Genomic DNA, 21,169 nt, shown 5'->3' with positions numbered 1-21,169 from the left:
TTCTATGCTTGAGTTTAATGCTTTATACCAAAATCAGTATCAGTACAATGCAAGTCAGGTCAGAGAATTTAAACAACTGGACAATCTCAGTTCTGCTTTTCAAGACTTCAGACTATTTAGTAATCACTTTCTTCTAAGGAGGAAATAGTATGTTTAGTATCTATATAATCTACACTAGCACCAAGGAAAAACAGATCACTCTCCAATCTCTGCAACTGGAACAAGCCCTGTCTATTTCAAGCAGGAATAGCTTGCTTGAGAATGTTAGGAGGATTTCCTAAATTTTCAATTACTGAAATAATATCACATATTGCCTCCTAAAGTACGGTGTTATTTACATTACTTTCAAATGCAAATGACAATGCCTCTTCCTGAAAATTGGTTCCAGATCTGAAATCACTTACCACTTTCCAGTCAACAAAAACAAGCATGCTTTTCTGTAAATCTAGTTGTTTGTTCATTCAAATCTAGCTCTGGGTTAATGAGTTCAGGACAGTTTCCCACACACAGATATTAACATTCAGATACTCATACCTGATACAAGCCGTCATTTTTCAGCAAGTTTCAAACCAATTCCACCAGCCAAATTCACAGCAAAACTGCAATGAACACATGGCAGCACTCTATTTCCCCCTGCTGTCTACTTTTTTTCCACCAGGGTAGCCTTGCTTCATGTCACCATGTGCTAACCAGCTTAACTTGCTGGACATGTAGGATGTCCATTATTTTTTCTACATGCCAAGATTACTGTACATGTGCTGCAGTAAATTCATAAAGAAACTCAATTTGTACCAGTTTTTGTGTGGCAGACGTGGTGCCTCAGCAACAGTCATGTCTGCTTTTCCCTCTACAGCTGCTTTGCTGACTCACCTGCTTGTGGGTAGAGCAGCTTCATTTGGCTGTGCAGCACCAGTGCACACACATATATATATAGCCTTTACTTCTCCTTCCGTGGAGCACTGAACTATGCAACTTCCAGAGGATGAAATATGGGAGGAGGGTTTGCATGTGCTGCTTTGGGCCCAGGAGGCAGAATTAGAGTACAGCAAGTGAATGTGTGCAAACTGTCAAGTCAATAACCTATGAAGAAATTTTTGGTTTTGTTTCACTTCCAGAAGCTGATGTTCTATACTTTTCTCCATAAATAAGCAAAACTCCTATGAATTCTTTAAAGATCAGGCCATGTCAAGCACCAATAACTGTATAAGATGTTATTTGAAAAAGAGTTACTGGCAGTAAAACACTGTAAAATAACCTACATGAATTTTAGTAAAAACGTTGAGATTTTAAGCTGTAAGTTGTGAAAATAAGAGCTGTCTTAAGCTTTTTTAAATACTACTTTTTTTGGAGCAGCTTTTTAAAATTACGTCAGTCACTAAAAGAGAAGACATAGCTCTGCCAGATGGATCAGTATTCTACACACAAAACCACAGGAACCATGAAAATTATACAATACAAATGCAAAACAGTAAGTAGAATGTGTATGCTATTTTAATTTTCACTTTTCTTTTAGGTTTCTTCCACCTTTCACTGTTTGTATTGCTTCTGCTACTTTAGAACTGCAGTAAAGAACTGCAGTTCTGTACACTGCTTCTTGTAAGCTCAATAATTCTTTTCTTGACTTAATAATCTGTTTAATCAATGGAGACATTACCAAAACAAAAAAAAACAACAAAAAAAACCCCAAAACAAAACAATCCATTGAATCAACTGCAGAACTTTTTTCAGAATACACTGAACTGAAAAAAAAAAAAAATAACATATTTACGAGGTTAAATATAACTAATTAAATACCTCCTTATTTTTCAGTTATGTTCATTTGTAAATTTGACCTATTAGGTATATTGCCTTTATTCATCAGATGGCATTTAGAAATTCCAATAGCATAACCATTAATATGATACATTCCAATACAGCTGTCAGCTTCTCTCTCTCTGACCTCACCTTCTCTCTCATGTAAAAGGTGATGAAAATACCTGGAATATCTTCTCATCCCCTAAGAAATGTAAGAACTGCTCTCCTAAACAACAAACTAAACCGCCCAGTGACATCAGTATTTGGATGGGATTGCTCTGGACAGCAAAACCTAGGAAACTGTTGGAGTTCACATTCCTGTCTTTGTGGGTGTTGCACATAGAGAAACAAAAAAGCAGAAGTATTATATGGATAAAAAAGAAATGAACTTGCAAAAAGGAAATCACAAGAGTGCAACAACAACAACAACAAACTCCTCAAATACTGCAAGGTGCAATTTTGGGGAATTAATTCTTAAAAATAGTGAAGTATATTGAATTGTGGAGTGCAAAACCAGATTTGAGCTGGTGCTGGAGAACACTAACCTGGGGCCAATGCTGGACCAGCTGTGGTAAAAACAGGTATATCCAGTGCTGAATAAATGAGTCACAGATGTAGGGAATGTACTGGATTTATCTGTAGAACCAGGAGAATCAGTTCTTGCATGTCAGTTCTTCATATGCTATTGTTCTAACTTCCTTACGATACTCCTATAAAACCATGAGGCGGAGGGATTTTGACAAATACCTCAGGAGAAGTTGTGTGTAAATGATTGTTACGGAATGGCTCATAAATAAAAATCCTAACCCTCAAAACTGGCAGTAAAAATTTCTGCCATTATCATTCTGTAAATACAGTTAATACTTTCTTAAAAGGGCTATGGAGATCCTCACCAAAAAGCCCCTCTCTCCCTGAGTTTAATTTTCTGTGGTGGCTTACATATTTACTATTCTGGGTACAGATGGCAGACCTATGATGAATTTTAGAATTCAGTCAATATTGCAGTATTCTGCCCTTTAAATCTGGCTGTTGTGTGAGACAATTCTCAGAGGCTAACCTTTAAGACTAAGAGAAAAAGAAAGTGCTCCCTGGAGAAAATGGGTATTGGATAGTGTCTCTTCAGTTTTGTCCAAGTGGAGTTTGAGATAGCTGCTCTTCCTCCAAGAATTGATCCATTTCAGACATTGTAGAATCTCTGCAGTAAGATTGGTTCTGTCTCTGGAAAAAGCAGGTGGATCTCATCAACAAAAACCAGTGTATTTCTACATGTTCAGGAGAAGAATACACAACTTTTGTACTTACAGAAAATGTTACAGAGAGAAATTGCTCCCACTGTCATGGAATAAATAATAAGCCAATTAAAAGAAGTGAAATTATATATTGTGGGGAGCTCGGCAAAATGCCCAGCTCTGCTGGATAGATGTGAGATTCATAAACATCTCTTTCATCAAACCGATATTATCCCCCCAAAATGACAAGAAGAGGCAGCTCATATGTCAATTGAGATGTCAGAAGAAGAGATTTTGATCAAGGATTAAAAAACCCATTAATCTACTCTACAACAGTGCTGATACTCTCTGATGTTTTTGCTGCCAAAATCCCAAAGTGAAGTAATCAATAACTAAATCAAGTAATCAATCTCTCCAAATCATATTATATGGGAAGAAAACTTATTTTCAGTTACTGGACACTACAACAGTCTAGAAGATGAAGTGAAGGGAAAAGGCTGTACTCAACTGAAACTGCTGAAACTGCAGGGGAAATCTAGGTCAGCAAAATTCAATTACAAGAGCTGTGTAAGCAATTGAAAAAAACACACTAATATTCATTAGAGGAAAAAAAGCCTTACTTTAACTTTCAAAAATAAATTTAAATTTGAAAGCTTAAATAGTCACAAAATATATGTGTGAATGTGATTATTCACACTTTAAATTCTAAATGGGAAATGTGTGGGTAAGCTGCACAAGTGACAATTACAATGCAGAAACCATACTACTTAGGCACTAAATTAATGCTGCAATTTGAACCATGGGTATCCACAACAAATTGTTCATAAAATATGCACACAGGGAAAACGTTACCAAATAAATTTACAAACTCAGGCAAATAAAGTTATTGTGAGGATTTTTCTGAGCATTTTGTCAACGGAAGAATGACAATAATGTACTGAATAAATTATCCTCCAGAAATAGCCTCTTATTTTGTGATTACTGAGTAGATTGGCAAGAGTAACAAAAACTTTAATGGAACTGAGTATTAACATTTCATTGTGCAATTTATTTAAATGGAAGAATTTAAGGATTTTAAAATTGCTGCAACTTGCAAGTCTATCTCATTTTACATAGTTGATTTGGACATATTATTACCACACTGGGACAGCCCTACCCTAAATACAGCTCTAGGGAGAGAAGAATTGTATACCCTGTAAGGAAGGGGATGTTTTTTCTGTTTTGAAAACCACTTAAATGCTATTATCACTATTGGAATAGATTTTCTCACAGGTCAGTTGAGGTAAGATATTGTGTGAAATCTGAATGTGGGCCACCCTATCAGCAACTGGCAGAAACAGATAACAGACTTCAGACTAAAGCAAACCAATACATTTAGTTTTGCAAAGATTATTTACTGGCAGCTCCATTTTAATATGCAGAGCATAACTTGAAATATTTTGGGCTAATACCCCAAGATTCAGGGGGTGCATTTAAGTGGATTGTTACTTTTTTTTCATTTACATTATTTTATAAATATTTATTCTCAAACCAAACAATGCTAGGTATCCATTCCCCATATATCTGATGCATCACGCACATATCCAACACACACAGATTCTAAAAATAAGCATTACTAGCTGTTAGTCTGTGGAACATTTTAAACTGAAGTGTTCTCCATCAGCTGAGATCTTAGTATTGCTTGGGTATAAAAAACAACTCTAGATTTCTGCTAGAAATTGCACATATTTGGCTAAAAATAATGTCTTCAGGAACCAATGCAAAGAGGAGTCTGAATCCCACTGTATCAAACACATTGTGCTATATCTGTAAAAATATCTTCCTAAATACCATGGAAAGAGGCAGGATCAAAACGAGAGCAGATTTAACAGGCTATTATTTTGTTTTGTTTGATTTTACTGCCTGTAAAAACTACAACCAGGTTCCATTCAGAAAGGAATATCTAAAACATTCTTGCACAGCTGCATTCCTATGAACAGCTGTTTCAGTTCCAAGAGATTAAAAGGATTACATTTGGGAGCATGCATTTTCTCCCTTTGGGGCATTCAACGTAGCACTCCTGTGAATGAGTCATGTAGGTTCTAATAATATAGCTCAAGCCTAAGCTGTAATACCTTACATGAGTCAGGTTTTGGGGTCTCATACAGATTTTCCTGTTCCTGTAAGCAGCTTCTCCTTTTACTCCTCTCATGTAATATAACCCTGAGTTTGCAGTTCAAATGCAGTGTTGATTGTGGGTTTCCACAAGCCAGGCCCATCAGCTATCTAACTTAATACTTCTACTCCACAGTCCTATGTCCTCATGCTATTTTACTTTAACTGGTAGTTTACAAATGTGATAAATTACATCTAAATATATTAGGAAATATAATTAGCAACACTCATATATTCATTTGAGGGGTGGATCTATCCAACCTAGTGAAGGCAAGGTATAAGACAATGAAGAACCATTGAGATTTAGAAGCTAAGGGCTTTGAGCCAGTTTTGGACGGCTTACTGCTAAAAAAATTACTTCTGAATCTTCATAATAAGGTGATCATGCCTCTTCCTAAAACACATAAGATCCTTAACTCCTTTCAGCTAAATCAAATAGAAAATTTTCTCCAAGTTTGCCATGTACAAGAAGAACAATGAAGTATATAACAAATGAAAGCTTAAAAGTCAACTGAAAATAATTATAAACACAGATCTCCTTGTGTGAATGCTCTGAGTTTATTTCTTTCAATTTAAATTGATTGTGCACAGACAATACAACTGAATTCAATCATCATAATCCCATAATACAATGATGTAAAAGGTAATAGCTATAGATTAAAAGCATCTGAAAAGATGTTCTAGAAGACAGCTGTGTGATGGAGGTACACATCCTGCAGATACACCAAGACAGAGGACTGGAAAGAAAAGCAAAAGATTCTGCCATCAGGTGGCTGGAGGTAAGAGTCAAAACAAGTAAGATTGATAGGGGCACAAACTGCCAGCAGGACAAGGAAGCAGCAAGATCATGGAAGAAACAAACATGGCCTATTGATGTTCACATATTAACTCTCAATACAGGTGGAGCACTCAGTTATCATAAAAAAATTACTCCTACCGTACAATTACTGCCTAAAACATGGCCCCACAGCTCTGGTCTGCAATTCAGATGGAGGCCTGAGAAAGATAGAAACCATTATCATGAATCAAACAGCTACCTAAGCATCCTCCTATGATTTACGCGTTTTCATTGTGCAGATGGTTTGACAGTTCCATGTTCATGAGTCTCTGTGGTACTTGCTGTCTGGTTACCTTGGGACCTACTGCAGAACCATCCTAAGCTTGTCCTAAACCACTGGCTACAAAAAGAACAGCAGCATTCCCAACACCATTTTATTTCCGGCTCTCAGATCCCTGAGTGCACTGAGACCTTAATTGCCCTGATCAGCCTCACCTAGAACTCCTTCCAAGCCTTCCACTTATGGGCCTGGGAGCCTCACTGCAGCTCAGACCCACACCTTCAGTCTCTGGTTAAGCTATATGGGAGGTGAGCCCCTCTCCAGGGCTGTCACAGCTGTCCCTCTGCTTGGCCATGAACCCTATTCATCCTGGCCTGTGGACTGATTCCACAGTTTGACCTCGCATCTGCCTTGTGTGAACTTCCCTGGTGATCGCTGGACTGTTATCTGCCTATTCCTTCTCATACTGGCTTTACTATTTTCCTGAAAGAGATATAAAACAGGCAAATTCAGGCAACATCTATTTTGCCCATTAATGCCTATAAAGTGCTTTATTTTCATTTCCATTGTCTGGTCTCTCACCCTTATATATATCACTTCATTTAAAATGACAAGCACTCATTGAACCTGTAGAATAATACTACTGTTTAATGAAAAGTATGTGATTGAATGTGCTTTTGAGTTGTAACTATTTTCCTAGATTCTCCTGGTCAAGAATGATACCAGTTACTTTGAAGCTTGAATGAGATTCAGAATAGTTGTTATGAATGACTGTATGTGCTACAACTGAAGTGGAAAAGGGAAGGTTGTGGTTGCTGATACTTTTATGTTTATTTTTAACAATTCAAAGTAGTCAAAAAGGCAGACTAAAAGTTACTACCTTTCTATAAAGCAAAAAAAAGTTATCCCTCATATAATTGCCCAAGTCTGCATGGTGCCTATTGAAGAAGAATTCAGACCATGAGGGGGAAGCACACTGAAACAAGCATGGGAATTACAGCCTTCTGCTTTCTCATGGAAAAGCCTCACATGTTCAAACAACCTATTTGTCATTGCTGAAAGGATACACCTTTTTTTCTGCTATGGTAATGGGAAAAAGGAATGGCACACTCAGTAGCTGCAAACTTGCTGGCACGTGAGTGCAGGATTTTCCACTGACAAGTCCTCTGTGCTGCTGCTGAATGGGGTACAGACCCTGTGGTCATGCCATAAACACTGCATTCCTCCATGATCCTCCTGGGTGCTGTGTCATGGGAATTATGTCCTTTGTTATCAATACAGGCTGTTCTTGTAACCCTTGTTTGGCTGCTTCTTCCAGTGATTTCTCGCACGTGCACATTTCCATCCCCACAGCATTCCTGGAAATTTTTGTATTTCATTCCACAGAGACTGGCCTGGCTGGATTGCTATGGATGTAGTTTGGGGGAAGAGATGGTGTCCTAAAAGAGATGTTCTGCTGCATCCCTGGGACGCTTCGCATGCGTGAAGTTTTCCACATTCCCAAAGTGGTTTTGGTTCAGAAGTCTCAGCTTTACTCTTGGGTAGCACCCAGAAATATAAACCTGCAGGGAGCCTCACAATGTGCCTGGTACTCTGTTCTGCCACCATATCCTCCAGACTAGGACTGCCTGAGGGAGATGCCCACTACCGCTGCAGAAGAGTTTGAGCACGTCTGCACATGGGTCCAGGACAATTCCCGTTGTGATGTGGGATGCTGCTCTCCCTGCTGAAGTATTCCCTTGCTCAGCAGGTGTTTTCTTCAGCAAGATGGTGTCTCTGAAGATGATAGTGCTGCATTCCCTGATGTTTCTTCTGGACATAGTCAAGGATGACGAAGAGGCATAACTGTATATTTGTGTGTGTTTGAAGTGAACTGGGCCCATTCAGCGGTAGCCTCGTGAAACCATCCCCAGGCTGACACTCAGGTAGTGCTGCAGCCCTGTCTGTGGGGTAGTGCATGTCCCTAGAGCTGGACAGAGACCCCCACCTGCATGAGGGAAATGTTACACTTTGCTATAGGGCAGTAAGTAGAGATGTGATCCCTCAGAACAGGGTGGCTTCTACACTCAGGTTGAAATTGGGGTGAGGGGCATTTATGAGGACAGCAAGGGGATGTTAAAGTCCTCACGATAGAAATGGTTTCCAGACACAGGCAGGCTGCCTGGCACTGCTGTCCCTGTACACTCCAGCTGATGGCCAGACACTCAGGCAGGCAGAATCAGTGGCTGTCCTGGGCTGCTCACCACATCCTGAGCTGCTGGTACCTCCAGAGAGTTGTCCTGGGGCAACTGAGTGGTCACACCCTTGGGCTGAACCTTGGCTCTGTCGCTGTGACCAGCTTTAGCCCTGTGCTGTGCAATAAGAATCAGACCAACTCCACATACACCTGGACTTTGCCTCTTGGTAGGGAAGTGGCTCCTCTTCCAGTGGAATTAAAAGGAGAAACTGCTGGCTCTTAATGTCAACTGGGTCTAATTTTTTCCTGGCACAGATTGCATGGTTTCACTACAAAGAAAACCTAACTATTGTAGCAATTTTAGCAATACACAAATGATCACACTTTTATTAATTTCTCAGTCATTGCCAACAACATTTCAGAACTCCCACTGAAATCATTATTCCGCCTTCAAGGGTAAGTAAATCACCTCAGACTGCCTTTTCATCATCATGCGGAACACCTTAATCACACCTGAAATTCCTCTCAAAATCAGTGCTAGGATGTTAGTCCTCACCCATTGGCTTTGCAGTAGTATTTCCTCCATTTTGCTTTGTACGGGCTTAGGAATCAAAACTGGCAAAAAATTTTTTCTAGAACTGCATTTTTTCTAAAACTACATTTTTTTCTAAAACTACATTTTTATCAGCATTTTAGAAGGACTACTCCTTTTGTGATAGCAACACTTGATTGCTCAGAGTAACTCAAACAACACATCAGAAGCTGAACCCGTCTTGCAATGTCTGATGAACTGAAGAAATGCCTCTTCTAAAGCAGACTCAAGGTTGCTGTGTTCAGAGGCATTTGCACAGCCACTGTGGATAAGGAAGCAATTTTCAATGGAATTATAATTTGTCTCAAGAGTTGACTGATTCTTCATCAAATAGTATAAACACAGACAGGCCTTTGAGCAAATTTTTTCAGATGAAGTGTTTTTGGTGCCTCCTTTAACAAAATAAAAGAAATAAGTAATTTTTCATTTTCCATGTAAATGTTACTCGGAGATTCAAATTAACTTCCCATTGTTCTTTTCTAGAAATGTATTTTTGTGAGAAAAATCAGAGTTTCTAATGTTACAGGGTAAGAACAAGAAAAATATTTCCTTTTTTCAGACTTAAAAATACAAGTATTAAATACACAGGTTAGTCATGTATTTAACTATCTGTCTATGCTACAGATTAAAATAGCAGCCTATTTTGTTCTCAAATCTCTTACAGGCTTGTCTTGGTCAAGAGCATATAATTTTAAAAGTGTGATTGCAGGCAAGGCTATAAAATGAACACTCCAGGAGTTGTGACACTCTTGCAGCTCTCTTATGAGATCAGAAGAGAAGAGCTTAGCTACTTTCCTGACAACAAAATTCTTCTCTGAACATGCGTATGAACTCTGGTGCCATTATCTGGTCCTGTGATAGGCTTAATCATCTCTGTGGAACCAAAAATGGCTTGTGGCTAAACAAGCACCCTTAGCTGTCCCCTGCTGAGGGGCTTCCAGCCACTGGGAGCTGGCAGAAGGGGGCTTTACCCCTCGCATGCCGACACAAAGAAGCCCGGAGGTCAATGCCGAAAACCCTCTGGAAGGCGGCACTCAGTGCCCAGCACACAATGAAAAAGGGGCAGAGCTCTTCACCCAAAGGGGCTGTATCTTCCTGGCGCTGTTAAACAGGCATGCAGGCCAAGGCAAAGAAGAAAGAGAGGGGACTCTCGGTATGTGTTCCACACAACTTTAGTCTGGCGAAATGACAGGGACAAAGAGACCCATTGGTAGGAGGGTCCAGGGGTCTTATAGTGGGTACAGAATAGGTGGGGAAAGGGATCTCAGCCAATGGGATAGAGACAGGTAGGCGGGGTTGACAGGAAGGGAACCAATGGGAACAACACATAGGCGGGACTCAGGGAAGAATCCAATGGGGCGTCGAGGAACAAGGAACTTTCTAGAACTGATACATATTAAAGCTGGGAAATGAATATACATGCCTTCATGCATAAAACACAGAGGGGAAAACATTAACCTATCAGGGGAAAACATGCAAATATCAGAACAAAGGAATCATGTGTTCTCAAAGTTACATGCCAAACGTGGGTTGCTGACCACCGCAGCTGGTTGTCTGTGTTCTCCTCAGGAGACAGAGCAGCTGGAGCCACTTGCACTGCCAGACCCTGCCTGCCAGAACTGTACAGGGAAAGATGCAATAGGAAGTACCAGTTCTTTCCTGGAAGCAGATTTGTCTCGTCCACCTTTCTTGTGATTTAAGGCTGTAACGGAAGTCATTTTTGGAAGTGGAAATGTTAGGCTGGGGTACGAGTCTGTCCAAGACCTTTTCGTGCTCAAGACTTTGAAGACCATAAAATGATTTTTTTAAAGTTTGGAGTTGTTCAGCCAAATAAGTAAAACCCATGATTATGTCAGTGGTATATTTAAGAGACAACCCTATGGCTGAATGAAGGGGGCTAAGGAGTCAGACCACGCTGACAGCGTATTTGGCTGGAAGTGACTACTGGAAAAGAGAAATGGAAACTTGTTTTTTTAAATGAAGCTTTTTATTCAATTGTTTAATAATAACTTAACTGTGCAGACAAAAGGAGGGACACACCAGATGTCTAGAATTTTTACATTTGTATGGCTTGGGGAATAAACTTTTTCAGGAAGATGAAAACTTTGATTCTTAATAGAATTAAATTTCATACTGATCCAAGCCAGGATAGGAACAAAGTAGGAAACACATCATTGCAATATTCACAGAATAGGTTCTTCTTCATTAAGTCAGTTGTGGATGCTTGATCTTCTTTGGCTCCTCACTGTAAATGAAATGAGAGAATACTTAGCTTTCAGAGGTCTCTGAACAAACCATAGCATCTCTAAAATATGTACATGCTAAATCACATTTTATCTGGCAGCTAAGATTGCTTTATATTTGTGGACACATCAAAGTGGGATGGGGAGTTTTTTACTTTTCTTTCCTTCCATAGCAACAGTGGACAGAAATAGACACTACAAAGACACAATGCAAAATTGCTGGTTTGGTTTGGGTGTACAGTGAAGTTAGTGCATTTCAGTGGGTTCATGCAAACTCTGTGTGCTTGTTCTTGTTCCATGGCAAATACAAGGCTGCATGGCACAGCTGAGCTTCCTTTCCCACCAACACAAGCTGCACCATTGCTGTAGGCTACACTCACACACAGGCATGCTTTTATTCCAGCTGGTACACACTACCTCTCAAGCCTGTGGTCACTTAATTGTTTTGTTGTGGCCTTAGCTCTTAATTAAGTGGGACTGAAGAAAATGTGTTCTAGCTGGATAGGTTCCAGGAATCCTGACCATGGAAATGCTGCCTCTCTTCTTGCTGTGGGGCTGGGTGACCTTGCCCACCATAGATCTGTCTTGCCCTCTGAACTGTGTGATTAAAAACTGCATCTTTTCCAGAGAAATGATATACTGAAATGCTGCATTACAATTTATTCTCTTTCTACTGTGCTAGTAACACTAGCAGTATCTTTTAATTGATTACCCTTTATTGGCATGTGCTTTGGACTGGCACATATCTGAGAGGGAAGGTGAACTGTGAATCACCTGGCTAACACCAATTTTCCTGAGTATGGCCCCATCTGCATAAATGAATAAATGTTGTTAGTGTAGAGCTGACCCATTATGTCAAAAGCAAGGAAGGAAGTGATGACCCTCGTGGAGAGCAACTCTTCAGTGTTTCTCCTGAGTGAATAGGAAGGTTGATTTTACACAGACTGTTTCCCTTGCCATTCTCCTTGTTCTCAGACTTACCAGCAGTAAAGGTGGCTTGGAAACCAGAAGCTGTATGGGCACCATCTGTGATGAACTCTACGAGCATAAGATTACTAGAAGCAACTATGTCATTGGGTATCTTTGATCCACAGGTCTTGTCCATTAGAACTGGAGAAGACTTGCTGGATCCATCATAAACTTTAACATAGTCACCCTGACAGCCTCTAGTTTTCTGCAGCTGAAAGGCTTGAAAGTGCAGGGAAACCTGGAAGGAAAAAGAAAATCAGCTTTTAATATATAAGTATACTTCTTTCAGGGCATGTCCCTTCAAACAGACAGAATCTAAACTGTAGCCAAGCATGGACTAACAGACTGGAACTGCTTACCCAGCTTTGCCTCTCTTCCCCTGAGGTTGCAGGATTCAGATCTAATCACTGAATGCTCCCATGCTCAGGGTGCTTTGTCATGATTTTGCAAACCTCAAGCCCAACATATGGCAATTTTTCAAAATCACAACTCTGCATTGTCTTTGCCTATACCTGGCTTAAGCACTTGAGAAGTAGAGACTAGTCTGAAATTTCTCTCATGGAGAAGATCCCATCTGGCAACTGCTGTACAGACAAAGCACAAGATGCTTAACATAGAAAGAAGTTCAGCCATATTTCAAGATCACTATTAACCTGATTACCTTTCTGGATCGGGTTCGGAGGAGCCAGACACAGTTGGTATTATCTGAATAATTCTTTGGGTGGTTGGCAGATGTCAGTGACCCAGAAGGTCCATCAAGAATAGTGCTACAGCGACCTGGGGAAAAAATGCTTGCTTCAGCATCAGGATTGCAGAAGCTTTCAGTCATTCACAACTACAATCTCTTCAGAATGGACTGATCTCTGTTTTCTGATCTGTCAGCATTCATTTCAGAGTACTGGTACCTCTTGACTAATATGAGGAATCATGTTGTCCTAATTTTCACATAATGCATCAAAGAGGAAAGTAAAGTAGTGCTTTGAAAAGTGTGACTTTTATTGATTACATCTGCCATTTAGCAAGAGATCTCTTTCTCCACCTCTATAAAGAGTGTGAGAGGTTTCAGTTCACTGCAGTTGGTGCCACTGTTTTCCACTGAGAAGGGAAAGTTAAGTGATGTCAGAAGAGTCAAGCACAAATATGATGCCTCTGCAATGCTTAAATTCTAAGCTTAGGAGGAGCACTTGCGGTGCAAGAGGTAACACTTTATTAATCAGTTTTATTCTCTTTGATTGAATAAATTTCTGTGATTGTATACAAAAATTTCTTCTAGCAGAGGTTAAATATAAGGAGTTTAAACATACAAACTTAGAGTTAAACATGCAAACTTAGAATGACAAACTTATGAAAACTGAACAAGGCAACATGAAACTGTTCTAGTTCAAAGGAGCATACAACTGTTTTGGTTTGGCTCAGGTCTTAAATACCAGCTGCCATGAGGAATGGTGATGTCTGGCTCTTTTGGGATTTATAATTGTCTGCTAAACTGCAAGAAACCAAATAATTCCATTGAAGTTTACAATGTGACAAGCAGTTAGTCCAGTTGCACAGCAGCCACTTATGTTAGTAGCAAATGTGCCTGATTTAATTTGGAGGCCATTTCCATTTTCTCACTAATCACAAAGTGCCTCCAGCTTCACCTTTGCATTTCCTCCCAGAGTAACCCTGCTGGGTACCAGGAATTTATGAGAACAGTCTCACAGTCTGATGAAAAACTGCTGTCTCTGCAACGTGCCCAAATCTGAGTTGAAGATAGTGGGGTGCCTTTGAGATACTTACTGCAGTTGTAAAGTTTGTTGATTTTGGCCACATCCAAGTTGCTCATCCCCTGTCTCTGTCCAATATGTACTGATCCATCAGGAATGGGCACAATAGTTGCTTTCCCAGTGGTATTGGTGAATGTGTATCTGTAAAAACCCATGAGAAATTATGTTCTCTAAGCACCATAACTTCTTTCAGGATTCAATGGCATGCTTTGGAGGGAGAACAAGAACTGTACATAAGCTGTTGCTGTGACTAATAGTGCTCTTTAAATAGGTCTCATTGAGATGTCCAGCAGTAAGCCGAGTCAATGTCCAGATGCCCTTCTTTGATCCCAAGCCCAGCACTGACTCACGGTGCTTTTCTCAGAAGGTGAACTGGGGAAACCAGTAGTTAGGAGAGAGTTATGATAGAAACTAATTCTAATGTAAGATTTGAGTTCTGAAAATAGTAATGCCATGCTGCTACTTACGGGCCATAGTGCATTACTGAGGAATAGTCATAGGGAAGACCCAGGTTATTGGAGTTTTCGAATTTCTTGAAGTCTGGTCTGTCAGCTGTAATATATGATATTGTACTTAGAGTATGCTTCCTACCTACTCCCTTCAGGGAAGAAAGGAGAATTGGGAGCAGTAGGACGTGTCTACACCACTTCCTACATTGAGGAGTTCAAAGTACTTACCAGGACTGATGTACTCCCACATGATCTTTACGTGTTTATCTCTGTCACTTCGAGAGTGTTCATGCAAAAAGCCCAGAGCATGCTCCAGTTCATGCTGAATTACTCCTTTCCACATGCAGCCTCCTTTCATCACAGAGACAGTCTGTCCACCTCCTACTCTCCCATAATTGGACCAGCAGCTGAGAGAGGCATTGAACAACAACAGAAGACTTATGGAATTTTTATTGGTAGGCAGGCAAAGAGGCAGAGCAGAGAATCTTGCTTCACACCTCTTGTGGGAATGGAAGGATTTGTCCTTCTCCACTATGATAGTCAGAGTGTACATAGGCAAAAGTGACCACGGCTTATAAAAGAATGAAGAGTATGATCATTGCTAAATCTTTCTGGAAGACTTTCATTAGCACAGAGGCTCCTGAATTCTGACTTTACCGTTACTTTAACTCCCTTGAAATAACTTTTTTTTTTTCAAAATGCTAAACACTGTATCAGAGATGGAGCTAGGATGAATAACACTTTCAAGCTAACAAATGTTGAACAATTTTCTCATAGGCTCTAATTCTGAGCTTGATGGGCAACAGTGTGATTCAAAGAACTGTTTATTTCATAAGTTAAAATCAGTTTACTTGTGTAAATAGGACCTAGAGTAATCAATGTATGTTGTGCTCAAGTATGCATTATACCACACAGAAAATGTGAATTTAGATATTCTTTCCACCTTAATGGTGCTTTTCCATGATTTGCATTACAGTGACCTCCTGATGTACCTGATGAGCCCTTGCACTAATAAGGTATCCAAGGAGGATACCTTGGTGCTGTGATAAAACAAAAGCCTCTCTGAGGTCACACAGAATCAGTGTAGGAAAGGATTGAAAAACAGTGTAGAAATAACTTGTTAATTTATCATTCAACTCACCCATCAGCAGATCTAATACTGAGGTAGTCACGTTCTGCCTTGCGCTTCACAAAATTAATACAAGTAAGTGCTTCAAACTCTGCCATGGCATCATGAATCCCTTTTACATGACTCTCCTCTGGGGAAGAAAGGGTTAATTTAACATTAGCCTAGGTTCTTTCTCGTTTTTTTGCTCTGTACTGAATTTTGTTTAAGATTTTAACAATCTGGCATGAGATCCCCTTTATCCAGGTATTTGTCCAAATGTATTCAGGTGCCTCTTTTTTCAACTTAATTATAGTGGTGATTTTTGATGTATCTTCTTATTAGACACTTCGAGACAACTATAGGAAGCTGTTTTGCTGATGAAAAGCAGACTATTGAAGCCCCACTGTAATAGGCATAAACCTTATAAAGGCAGGTATTCTGACAGACACCATTAGAGGGAATGGTTATTGTAGTCTCCAAGAGACCAGTCCCAAAACATTATGGATAAAAAACTTCCCAATTAAATTTGATCTTTTTCTGGTTCAGGTAACTTAAAATTTATCTGTGCTTGCACAGCACAAGTAAAACCTTAGAATTGATTTATTCAACTGTTTGTGTGCTCACTAGATGTAAGTTTCTCTCTGAAGTGTATTGGATAAAATCCATTTTAAAAAAATTTTGAAATTTAAACCCACCATAAGTAGGATCCAACACATAGGGAATACGAACAATTCCATCACTGGACTGGGGCCAGTTGCAATGGCGACAGTTGATGGCACTGCGACTCCTTCGGGGAACTATGTCACCTTCCTGCAGGAACTGAGAGCTGTCTGGGGAGAGAGAAAGGGTGGAAACATCTGAACCATAGATTGCTGGACACTTGCTAAACACACTTGGAAAAACAAGCAGTCACAAGAGTAAGAATGATGTTTTACTTTGGTACTATTTAAACATCCATCATGTGACACTGAATGAATGGCATCAAATATCTCCCCAGGAGGGTGCTGGGAAAAAGCAAGAGGTGCCAATAAGGAAACCCAAGAAGGTGGGCAAACCAAAAAGAAGAGTGTTGTCAGGAGAAAACTGTAAGAATATTTGGTGTCTCTTTGTAAAGACTACTTCAAGTAAAGCTACTTGAATGTGTCTCTTTGTAAAGACTACTTCAAGTAAAGCTACTTGAATGTGTCTCTTTGTAAAGACTACTTCAAGTAAAGCTACTTGAATGACTCTTGGAGGAGAAAATGTGAGAAAGACAAGCTGATAGATCAGGGAATGTTTGGAAGGATGAGGGAAGAGGAAGTCTTGAGCAGGGAGCATGGAACTGACTGCAGTTTATCTAGGAGTCTGTACTGCAAAGCCATATGATGACTGAATGCAAGCGATGGATGCTTCATTCAAGAAAAAGGCAGTTAAATAACAAAGCATCCAAATAGCCACATTTTCTCTTTATGTCCAAAGAATGACAAAGATATTGAAAACTAAAGCTGAAGACACTGTCTGAATAGTTTTCAGTTGCCTCCACACCTTCAGTACTGACAGAATAGTTTTGAGATGCTATCAGGCAGACCACGCAGTAATCCCAGTGGTATCTCTTACACAGTGGTGCCTAAGATGGGAAAACCATTTGCACAGATTGTGGTAAGACATTGTACCTCCCACATCACCCCCAAAGAGCAACAAAGACAGGCCCCTTATAGACAGGGATTTGGTGGCATTACCTTTGTTAACTTTCAGAATTTTGTCAAAAATATCTTCGTCCTCCTCATCAGTCTCTGTAGGCAAAGGAGATTCTATGCAGAAATACAAGAGTATCACTTTCTCATTCCCAGGGAAAATGTGAGTCCTGATTTTTAATCTGATGATGCAGGATTTTTCCAGTGATGTACGTAAAACGTACAGAGCCTATTTAGGGACTGGAGGGATGTTCACTCATGTAGGTGTTTGTTCAGTGACACAATCTTGAGAACCTCCCAGCTGTGGTTATTTTGGCATTAATCTAGTCCCAAGAGCCATTCTCCTTCAATTATTCCATTGTCTCCCCTTTTTTTTCTCTAGCCATCATAGTTTAAGTCTCAGATGGCAGAGTTTTACTTCCCTATGTACAACTCTCACTCAAATCCCCAACATAAGATACCAGAAGCAAAAATGGACGGAGAGTAGTCCTGCTACTTCTTACTGGACATGATGACCTCTTGAAAAACCCTCGAAACCAATGAAACTGGTATTCCTGTTCCATTGGTCAGACTGATGTCCCCAGCTAAGCCCAGCATCAGTGGCTCCTAGGCCTAGCAAGCAAAACCAGCCAACTCTGCGTATTTTGCAGAGTCTTGACATCAATAAAAAGCAGAAACACAGGACCTCTGTACTTCTTTGAACCTTTGGAAGTGACTTAATTCAGGACATTACTTAAGCAGAGCTATTTTTAGCAAAAGTACCAGCTGAGGTATTTAGCAAGGCCAAGCAATTAGCAAAAACCAAGAGACTTTGCTTTGCATGAAACACTGTGGTGAGTGCATTCATTTAAAATTCTTCATAAAGTTTAATTTGTGTTAAGCATGTGCTGTTTTCTGGAGTAACTGAGTAGATAACAATTAGTATATCCTCTCAAATGCATACTTGCAGATGGAGTAATACATACCATATATATCCTCTTGTGTAGTAACCTGCAAGAACAATACATTAGTATTATCTCACAATTTATAATATAACATTAAATTAAATAATATAACAAATAAATTATCAACAGCATCCAGGCTACGACTAGAAGTATCTTTCACCAATGCAGCTTTTATCTACTTTGCCATGTGTAAAGAAGTACCATGGGGTGGTAGATGTTCTTCTTTGGTACCTTGGCAAATAGGGATATCATAAAGGGAAATGCAATCTGAAGTGTGGAATAAGTTTCAGATACACTCTGAGGCACTGTTGAGTGAAGAAGACTGTGCTGCACAGATGTAGCTACAGGTGGAGTACAAGAGTCCTGACCTTACTTTCCACAATGATGAACCCACAGTGATCAGAAGAGCTGAATTAGTTTTCCTTACCTCAGTAGGTTCTGTTGCTGCAAAAAAGAAAAGAAAAAAAAAAAGAGAGACAAGCAAAAGGGACAAATTAGATTCTGAATGCAACTTCACAGTGTTCAGTAGGATGGACCTCCTCAGCTGTGGGAATGCCTTTGGCAGATCCCTTTGCATGGAGGGGAATGGAGCGCACTAGCTGATGCACAGGCAGAGAAATTAAAAAGATACTTAGTCAAACAGCTATGAAAATTCCTAGTAGATTGTGCTGAGAGACAGAATCCTGGTCATTTACCATCTAAGAATCAGCAAAGCATTTTATCAGCTTCAGTGTGGAAAAAGAAACACAAAAGAAACCAGTGACAAAAAAATGCTGGGGACAACCCCAGACTTCTCTGCAACAGGTGCAGGCTAACCAGCTCAACAATATCCTCTGGTTTCACAGTGTCAAAGAATAAAGTTATAACATGGAGTGGAGGCTATAACTTAGCATGAGGAAAATAATCTCAGCTTCAGTATGTAACTGACAGCAGCTTGGTATCGTTCTGGGTCCTAAGGTGCCTTTCTACTGTGATGCCCTCTGATTTTTACCAAATATCGGATTCTAGACACAAACCAGATGTGAAAATCTGACCTGATGTATAAATTTCTATCTTCACTGTTATAATATCAAAAAACTTTAAAAATTGGAAGGACCTCCAGAGGTCATCAGTTTGTCTGCTTTCCCTAAGGCAGAAAGAGTTTTATCTAAATTATTCCTGCCCATAGTTTGTTTGACCTGTTCTTAAGTATGATGGATATGTTGCAAGCCTATCTGGCAATCTCTTCCAGTTTCCTAATAATTGCAGTCTTCCTTGTCAAGGTATGAAACAATTTTGTTTTTCCTATTCAACACTGAAACAGAGAACACTCATGTAAACAGTTATTATTTCCAAGCCCACCTATGCCCCAATTTTTGACCATATTCTTTTTCAATAAAATATATGCCAAGCTCTATCACACCTTGCAGCACAGCACCTTTCCCTTTTCATAGTTATTGCTCAAACACAGACTCTATCTAGCACCCGCAACAGAATTGCTTTTATTGAGCCAAAAATATTTCAGTCTGTGTTTTCAGACTGTTACTTCAGTTATATGGCAGTGGAAGTCCACTGTAATGATGGTGGTTTATTACAGAAAAGTTCAGTCAGTTCCCACCAGCTGCATCAGAGATCCATGGCATCTAAACACATTCTGCAGGGAGGCACATTTTTGAGATGGGTTGACCAGATTCAGAATTTATGCACCCAAGAGGCACTAGATTAATTGAGTAGTCAAAGTCAGTGGAAATTAGGCTCCAGATTCCTAGGCACATAAAGCCTGCAACTTCTTTTTAAAACCGAAATGAGACACCAGAGAAGGCATCTGCCATCTCCTTGATGAAATGAACATCTGGTGTGACAGGGCTTTCAAAATTATACAGCTCATGTTTTCCCTTCACTGTAGATGCTGAAGGATGTCTCAAAAGGCACAAAAAGCAGTACCAATGATAAATTAAAACTCATTGTATGCATTTGTCCCAATAAACCTGAAACTTTGAGTCTGAGTACCTCGAACTTGAGCAAGCATGCCCCTTGGTCCCTTCTAAATTTACTGAGCAGTAATTTCACAACATCCCTTTTTTCCATGCCATAAATGACATTTCAATAGAAGAATTTGTCAATTTTCTTTTGTCACTTGCTTTGACTATGTCAAGCAAACTTTTCCAAGGTGTCATCTTCTTACACACATCACACCCAGCCTGTTAGTTTCCTGCTGTAAAGTCTGCCTACAGTTTTCTTTCCATTGACCTCTGAAGATCTGCAATTTTCTCCTCATATTTTGCAAGTTAACAAAAGCTGTTCAGCTGAGCCTGTTCCAAAGCAGAACAAAGCAAAGCTTTCTTTGATGTCTGACATCCCTTTCTCTTACAGCTGCAACGAGGTAGGCAAGGAGGCAAATGATTAGCAGTCTTATTATAACATTCAACTTAATGAAAAGGTATCAAGATGTCTAATTAAAATTTTATTTTCAAGCCTGTGAAAGCACATCTGAATTAACCTAATAAACCATACCCCAAAAGTCTGTGTAAAGCACATCTTTGTGAAAACACATCTGCACTCAGCTCAATAACAAGTTATGAAACATAGCCTTTTTCAAAAGGCCTGTGTCAGTGCTTTCATATGCTCTAAAAACAAGAAAAAACCATCTATGTAATAAACAGTCAAGAAATAACAGTTGTTTTTAAAATACAGTATAAATCCTACTTACTTGCTGTGCTGTTTTCATAGTTCTCCTGCAAAACCAACAGGTAAAAGGCATTATTCTTCCATAGCTAACAAATGCAGCAACAATAGCATCAAAATAAGGATGAAAGGAGGAACTAAATTATTAGATTGCCCTTATTTCTTATTACATTACTAATATATTCTTGCACGAAATTTATCAAAGTGGGCCTTCACGACTTCAGTCCCAGAAGAACAGATCAGCTAGAAGATGGAGCACAGCTGTATGGAGCTGCTCTCACCTGGATAGGGAAGCCCAGAGTAGCGTGAAGCAGAAATGCAGTGAAGACCAGGAACCTCTTGAGATCCAT

The 21,169-nt window shown here is 39.7% G+C and overlaps 1 protein-coding gene across 1 annotated transcript; it reads right to left on the bottom strand.

Moving 5' to 3' along the window:
* Window positions 1-6,595: 6,595 nt before the first annotated feature.
* Window positions 6,596-21,169, bottom strand: LOC309574098 (astacin-like metalloendopeptidase; the record flags this gene model as incomplete). The annotated part of the gene is made up of 15 exons (XM_082283450.1): window positions 6,596-6,718; window positions 8,479-8,586; window positions 10,653-10,705; window positions 12,228-12,453; window positions 12,877-12,992; window positions 13,995-14,122; window positions 14,449-14,533; window positions 14,659-14,837; window positions 15,572-15,689; window positions 16,234-16,368; window positions 17,257-17,328; window positions 18,177-18,201; window positions 18,583-18,599; window positions 20,845-20,869; window positions 21,101-21,169. 15 exons carry the CDS (start codon window positions 21,167-21,169, stop codon window positions 6,596-6,598), a joined length of 1,479 nt encoding a protein of 492 aa, XP_082139576.1.

This window comes from Coloeus monedula, assembly GCF_965178545.1.
Source record: "Coloeus monedula genome assembly, chromosome: 6".
Taxonomy (NCBI): Eukaryota; Metazoa; Chordata; class Aves; order Passeriformes; family Corvidae; genus Coloeus; species Coloeus monedula.
Note: the sequence above shows the minus strand (reverse complement) of the source record. Positions and strands in the feature narration are given on the sequence as shown.